The sequence below is a fragment of the Argentina anserina genome, chromosome 1 (genome assembly GCF_933775445.1).
Source record: "Argentina anserina chromosome 1, drPotAnse1.1, whole genome shotgun sequence".
Lineage (NCBI taxonomy): Eukaryota > Viridiplantae > Streptophyta > Magnoliopsida > Rosales > Rosaceae > Argentina > Argentina anserina.
This window is the reverse complement of record NC_065872.1, coordinates 18674564-18682072: the sequence shown is the minus strand read 5'-3', so window position 1 is coordinate 18682072 and position 7509 is coordinate 18674564. Positions and strand designations below refer to the sequence as shown.

Sequence of the window (7509 nt, the reverse complement as noted above, 5' to 3'; positions counted from 1 at the left end):
ACTATAAAGTCTTCATATGTGATTGTTTATCCAAAAATGCATGTGATGCAGTCGAAAAGATCACGTTACGAAAATATGTAATCTCTACTTAGAGGAAGCGAAAAAAGATGATTGTAAAAGAGCAAGAGAGGCATTTACTTGATTGAGCACAATGGCATGACTTCCTTGACTCCAGTAAGTATGTAGCAGTGAACGTATGTAGAACCATAACCATAGAAAACCAGCTCCTCCATCATATAGAATTCCGCACACATGATCAAGAATTTATCCCAAAATCGATCGAAAAACATGATGGCAACCGGTTCTAATATCTTGCATTTATGAGATAATAACCAAATTAAAGTGCATCTTAAACATTTATGTTGATGATATCTCTTAATGCAATAGTCAAAACAAGAGAAACTTAACCCACAAGAAACCAAGACTTAAGACAAGGAAGACAATCAACGAATGATCATTTGTACTTCAAGTAATACAAATCACATAATACATACAGAACAGGACCTAAGTCAAAAAATCAAAGTTTTTCCAGAAAGATCATTTAGGGTTGATTCAGAAGTACTCAAGTTCTTGATATATAATTCTTCATGTTGGGAGTTCATACATATCGATATATTGGGTATTTATTATTAGATTACAGACTCCGGTGATATGTCTAGCACATGTAGAGTATGAAAGTTGAAATGTAACATTTCAGATTGAAGAAAAATGTTAGGTCCAACATCGAACCGGATACCATGCATTGCTAGTATCCTCACTACAGTTAGACAAAGGCAAAAAAACAAAGTTACTTTTCCATACTTGCACGTTCGCCTTTGTCCAGTAAGTAAGTTCTATTGCTAGAATCCAATTTATCAAAACATTACTTGATTACAAAGCATGTACAAAGGGTTGAAGAAGCAATCATAAACAGGTCCAGCTAACCTCAACCAACCTACAGACCAATTGGCTAGTGCATAAGAAACTGATAATATCCCAAAATCCTGAAAATGACAAATGAACAAATTAATTAACCAAAAGAACAAAACAGAATGAGTAATCAAATAGAGAAGACCTCCACAATTTCGTAAAGAACATGATATACATTTTGCCATTTGTTAAAAAAATGATCAATCATAGTTATCATAGAAATCTGTAACCTTGATTAAGAGCTAAGACGATTTTGCATGTACATTCAGCTCTTCATCTGATGTGCTCGGCAAATCAAGCCTCGCCTTCGGAACTGGTGTCAGAACTCTCTAGCTCCGGAACATAAGCAACTACAGGTGGTAATTCTTGATTCATTGTTACTCCAGGTATATCAGCTCTCATCTCAACCTCGATACCATCAAGCAAAGGATCATCTAGGTCTTGTGGATGACAGGGGTCAGTGTGTGCAACCTCTACCAAGTCAAGTAAGTCTCGTGGTTTGGTTTTAATAGCAACCTGCCATTCCTTGTCAATCGGATCTTGCACATAGATGACTTGTTCTGCTTGAGATGCAAGTATGAGCGTGTCGCCTGGGGGAAGTAGTTTGTTAAAGTTCACCAATGTGAATCCATATTGATCAGTTTTCAGCCCTGCAGAATTTCCGCCACTCTGAACCCAGTCACAATCAAATAATACTATCTTTCGGCCATCATCGTACTGAAGCTCGATAACATTTACAAGCTTTCCATAGTAGTCTTGCAACCCATCCCTCGGGTTTCGATCATGGACGCTGGTATAACTATTGACATTAGCATTCACAAACACACCACTGTTCTGTGTACTCTTTTTCCGATCCACACGATTAATACGAAATCTGTAACCATTAACAACATATTTGGTGTAAGTTTTACACCATTGGCTTGGATCTTTAGCCAATGCCAACAAGTCGGGATGAATATCTCCTTGAACTCCACTCGCTTGCATGCTACAAACCTGCGATAATATTGAGAAACATAACTGTTAAAATGGCTGGCTGCAATTTGTAGAAGACTGAACTATTTGAATTTCAGTATATATATATATATATAACATGTTTTACATGGTCCTTGAATGCCTGAGGAAATGATGCATTTGAGTCTTTATCAGCTTGCCATAATGTCCGTCTTCCTTTGTTGGCCCTCCCATTGGCTCTATGTTCTCTGTAGAGTGTTAATCAAATTAGTAGTAGGAAGGCAGAAATACATGCTGCAACAAAGATTTTGTAGTTATTATTACTGCATAGAAGTAAGAATAAGACATTGAAACAACTTAATGTCAAGCACTTTTGGGTAAGATAGATTCAGGAAGAAGATTGTCTACATAGGAGAAATCTGTACTTGGGACATTTAAAACAACTCTAAAAGAAAATTTTAATGTTTCTCTGAACCATCCAGGAAGAAGATGGTCTCACCAGCACATTTAGATGAGAAATTTGATCTCCTTCCATTCCAAATCTAAATCTTAAAAAAGTTAAACAGATGTAACTCTAGTTCTTCCTACAGCAAGAAAGACATATGCAAGTTAATTCATAAGTAAATATTGGGAAGTGAGACTTGCAGAAAGCAACACTGATGTGTATCTTAATATACTCAACAAGAACATCATACCAGTAAGAAAATCACATCCAATAGAAAAAAAAAAGGAAAAACAGAAGGACATTTCTACAAATCCCGGTTCAACCATGGCTTCATGACTTTATCAGATTAGTAGCAAGAGATTTCCAAAGAAAAAAAAACTGATAATGCTAGTCCTATGCTCCAAGTTCCGTATGTAAACTATAGGTTCAAAACTACAAGATATGAAGCTAGTCAAACTAAAAATTCCAACCAAAAAAATTACCTGAAATAACGATGTCAGGCTTAGGAAAATTCTTCCCAAAACTTTCCAATAACAAATTGATACTAACTCAAGAGTTTTTTTTCCCACATATCAGTAAGATAGTCCATACAAAGTGTATTCCACCTCCCCAAGAGATGTGTATTTGATTTAAGAATGGCAGCTCTACCCTCAATTTTGGTTACCAAGAAACTTACTCAGTATTAGACAATTGGTTACTGATATGAGGGAAAGAAATTGTAAATTTTATTGTTTGCTCCACTAAACTTCCCATATAACAAATTGGATACTCATCAGCAATTAAGACTATGAAGACTACTACAAGTAATTATTTTGTGTACTGTGAGTGAGTGCAAACCAACTGTTCGAGATAATGTGTAGCTGAAAATTGTGACAGGTTTGAAACAAGATAAACAACGAAGACCATGTGAAGAAGCCTCAAGTGGTGTATGCATGTGCTAGAGATATTATCTTGGTCTGCAATCTAATGATTCTAATACTGAAAACACAAAAGTAGAAAAAAAAAATAGAACACAAAATTAAAGAACATAATACAAAATAAAATAGTAAAGTTTAGAATGATTAAATTAATAGTGTATGAATACTCACTCTCGAAATGGCTGAACTTCTGGACAATTAGAAAGAACATGTCGTCTCAGACGATCCCACTCATCATAATTCAAGTGGACATCCTTACCTTTACCTTGGACAGAACGACCTGCGTTCAGGAAGATGGAATAACCAGTAGGGAATTCACGGGCTTCCCCATCTGCATTCCGACCGGAACGATTATGATGTGTTTCCATATCGTCTAAGTACATAGAGCAATATGACAAGCACTCATCTACAATGTAACCCTCAGCAATTGATCCTTCCGGTTGACTTCTGTTACGCACATAACCCTTTAATGTCCCCAAGTACCTGATTTCACATAAGCAATGTCACATTACGATTTGAATCCATTTAAGGGAAGACTTATGTATATAAACAGAACAAACCTCTCAATTGGATACATCCATCTATAGAAAACAGGTCCAGCAATCGACGCTTCATAAGCCAAGTGGATAGGCAAATGGATCATAATGACAAAAAATGCAGGGGGAAAGATGCGCTCCAATTGACAAAGAGCCAGTGCAATGCGATCAGTCAATAAGGTATATGCTTAACTTGATGAATTTCTTTGACAAAGCTTTCTGAAAAATGAGCTCACCTCCAACAATACCTTACAGATTTGTACCGGAAGCACTTTTCGAATAGCAATTGGTAATAATTGTTGCATAATTATATGACAATCATGACTCTTTAATCCGGTTAACTTGGCCTCATTAACCTTGATGCAGTTGGCAATGTTTGATGAGTAGCTATCAGAGGGTCTAAATGAAGCTAACACTTGACAAATCAAAATCTTTTCAGCCTTAGTCAAGGTGAAACTAGCAGGGGGCAGATAAGTTTTGGTACCTTTTCTAACTGGATGTAGGTTTGGCTTGATCTTCAACCATTCTAAATCAGCCCTTGCTTTCAGAGTATCCTTGTTTTTTCCATCTATACCCAGCAAAGTACCCAACAAGATCTCAAGAAAGTTCTTCTCAATGTGCATGACATCTAAAATGTGCCGAATAAGTAGGTCAGCCCAATAAGGTAAATCGTAGAAGATACTGTGCTTTTTCCAAGGCCCTTTCTTTAGTTTTGGATCAGATTTCTTTCGTCGAGGACCAGATTTTGAGCTCCATTTGCCATACTTGAACTTCAACTTGGATAATTGGAGAAGACATTGTCTACCTGAAAGTGGTTTCGGAGCTGGCCTGTGTTCTTCTTTGCCATTAAATTGTCTAGACTCCTTACGAAATCTATGATGGCTGCTTAGAAATCTGCGATGACCCATGTAACATTGTTTCTGTCCATATTTCAATCGGCATGAAGAATGGTCATGATTGCAAAAGGGACAAGCCTTTTTACCACTAGTACTCCATCCAGATAGATATGCATATGCAGGAAAATCATTAATCGTCCATAACAGGACCGCTCTCATTGTGAATGTCTGTTTTGTGAACATATCAAATGTAGGAACACCAACATCCCAAAGAGTCTTCAGTTCATCAATCAAAGGAGCTAAATATACATCTATATCCATACCCGGAGCCTTGGGTCCAGGAATTAGCAGGGACAAAATAATGTATGGTTTTTTCATGCACAACCAAGGAGGGAGATTATATACAGTCAGAACTACTGGCCATGTGCTATGAGAGGTGCTCAAATGCCCAAATGGATTAAAACCATCGCTTGCTAACCCCAACCGAACATTGCGGAAATCACTAGCAAAAGATGGATATAGCTTATCCACCTCTTTCCAAGCTGGAGAATCAGCCGGATGTCGCATACAATCATCATTGGGTTTCTTAGTCCCATGCCACACCATATTTTCTGAAGTATGTCTTGACATATAAAGCCGCTGTAATCTTGGTGTCAACGGGAAATACCTCAAAACTTTTGCAGAGACTTTTTTTTGTTGTTCTCCCTCCTCAACAACTGCATCTTTATACCGACTAACACCACATTCATCACACTTGTGAAGGTGAGCTTTGTTTTTCCAATAAAGCATGCAATCGTTCGGACATGCATCTATTTTTTGGTACGTCAAGCTAAGATCTGTTATGGACTTTTTAGCCAGATAAAAGGTGCTTGGCAAGGTATTTCCATCAGGTAGAACAGATTTAAACAACTTTAACATCAATGTAAGTGCTTTATCTGTCATACGTGACAAACACTTGACTTGGAAAAATCTGATGAGAAACTCTAACTTGGACATCTTCGAACCAGGATACAAGCTTGTCTCAGCATCTTTGAATGATTTGAGAAATTGCTCTTGGTCCTCAGATCGCACATTCGCTGGTTCACCTTCTTCAACATTGTGTTGTTCAAATGTTGCATTGTCACCCCGAAAAGCATCAGCCAACAGGTCCATCATGTCAGTATCCATAGGGAGATCATCATCAACTTCTACTTCTATATTTTCCTGAAAATTTGGATTAGGTAAATCTTCACCATGATCTACCCAAAGCCCATCTTCGTAAGGTGGAAACATACCATGAACAATTAAGTGATCTCTGACCACTTCGGGAGGAAGCCGAACCTGTCCATTGCGACACTTCTTACATGGACACTTAATACGTCCAAAAGAATCTGCAACAACACTCACAGAATGTAGAAGGAACTCTTGCAACCCAGCCTTATAATCCACACTCGTTCTTGTCAATTTCACCCACCCTTTATCAATCATAGTTATCAAGCAATACTCTAATTTGCAATTCGCTGGGAGGAAAAAAAATAAACAAAACAAAAATAAGACCAAAAAAGTTCATATATAGAATATCTACATATCATCACTTTACTAATTAGTAAGAATAAAAATTATTGATGAATAAACACAAAACAATTGAATTTATAATCCTTAATCGTTCCCAATCCTTAACCAGTTAGAGTATGTATTATAGTTGGATCAATATCAATATTGAATAACTGGTACAGAGATAAAGTAATTCAACTCCATGGTCTTCCCTCTCACTCTCTACTACTAAACATGAAAATAAGAACCATTATCTGTGTATACAGATTTGACTAGTGTTGATGTATGTTTGGGCGGGATAGAAAGAGATAGTTAGAATTGGGAAATGGTGTTCGGTGGACACATCAACACTATGAACTTCTCATTGATACAGAAAACCTTTATTCCTGATTCCCTATTGCAAGCTTGAGAGACTTGAGATTCTTGGAAACTTACATGATTGGGAACTTGTTAGCTTAGAGAGTTATCATACGTCAGTGCACAATTTGTGAACCGCAGAAATTTGATATGAAGAAAAAGATTGCAAATCAAACGATATGAAAGATCACTAACTAACAGCTGCCTTCCAATTCCAGAAATTGGGAGACACACTTACAACCCTAGAATACAAAAACAGAAGCGCCCCAAAAACAGACCAATAGACATACCCTTCCTATAATGCCTTCACTACCAACTCTCTATAAACTACAATCCCCAAAAGTTATATTGTTCCTTCCTAAACAACCTACCGAAACAATAGTCAAAACTCTCGAATTCCAAAAATCATTTCCCTTTCGCAGTCCTCCAGATAACCCAAGTTACCATTAGCTTCCTATCTTTTTATATCAAGAACGTGGTTCTGTATATTTGATCCTCACTCAAGAAGACCGGAACACACATTAATTGTTAGTATCATCATGATAATCGCATTTTCCCAAACACTACAAAAACTAATAGCCTGCAGTTCCACAAAGCATAACTTAAATAATTGCAAACAAATTCAATTAAATTAAGACTCAAAAATATTGATGATTAGACGCAAAACGAATTGAATTTATAATCCTTAATCGTTCCCAATTCATGTATAACTTCAGAAAATTATTATCAAATTAAAGAAAGAATGAAGACTTTTGTTTTGTAAAAGATAAATAAACTGCTAGAGATTAAGAACCTAGGCAAGAATTCTAGCTATAATAAGAGGTTATTCTCACCGTAATTTGGTACTAACCTTTGTAGCAGCAAAGATGAGGAAGGAGAGGGAATTGCGCTTCAATCCTTTAGTAGTCAAAACACGAAGACGACGTCATCTCCCTGAAGAGGTTGGAGCCGAAGGACTGGAGTAGTGGAGGTTGTTGTGGTTGAAGATGGAAGTTCTTATTCGCATCCCTCTCTCAAATACGTAT

General features: G+C 36.9%; 1 protein-coding gene across 1 annotated transcript; it reads right to left on the bottom strand.

Moving 5' to 3' along the window:
* Window positions 1-1203: 1203 nt before the first annotated feature.
* Window positions 1204-6061, bottom strand: LOC126803351 (uncharacterized). The gene is made up of 5 exons (XM_050531160.1): window positions 3995-6061; window positions 3783-3895; window positions 3394-3705; window positions 2009-2108; window positions 1204-1902 (listed from the first exon to the last, which is right to left on the bottom strand). The coding sequence occupies exons 1-5, from the start codon at window positions 6059-6061 to the stop codon at window positions 1204-1206; spliced, it is 3291 nt and encodes a 1096-aa protein (XP_050387117.1).
* Between the last annotated feature and the right edge of the window lie 1448 nt (window positions 6062-7509).

Coding starts and splice junctions, on each gene's coding strand:
- LOC126803351 (XM_050531160.1), bottom strand. CDS start 6,061: ATGATTGATAAAGGGTGGGTGAAATTGACAAGAACGAGTGTGGATTAT. Junction 3,706..3,782: donor TGGATGTATCCAATTGAGAG/GTTTGTTCTGTT, acceptor ATGTGAAATCAG/GTACTTGGGGACATTAAAGG. Junction 1,903..2,008: donor CTCAGGCATTCAAGGACCAT/GTAAAACATGTT, acceptor ATATTATCGCAG/GTTTGTAGCATGCAAGCGAG.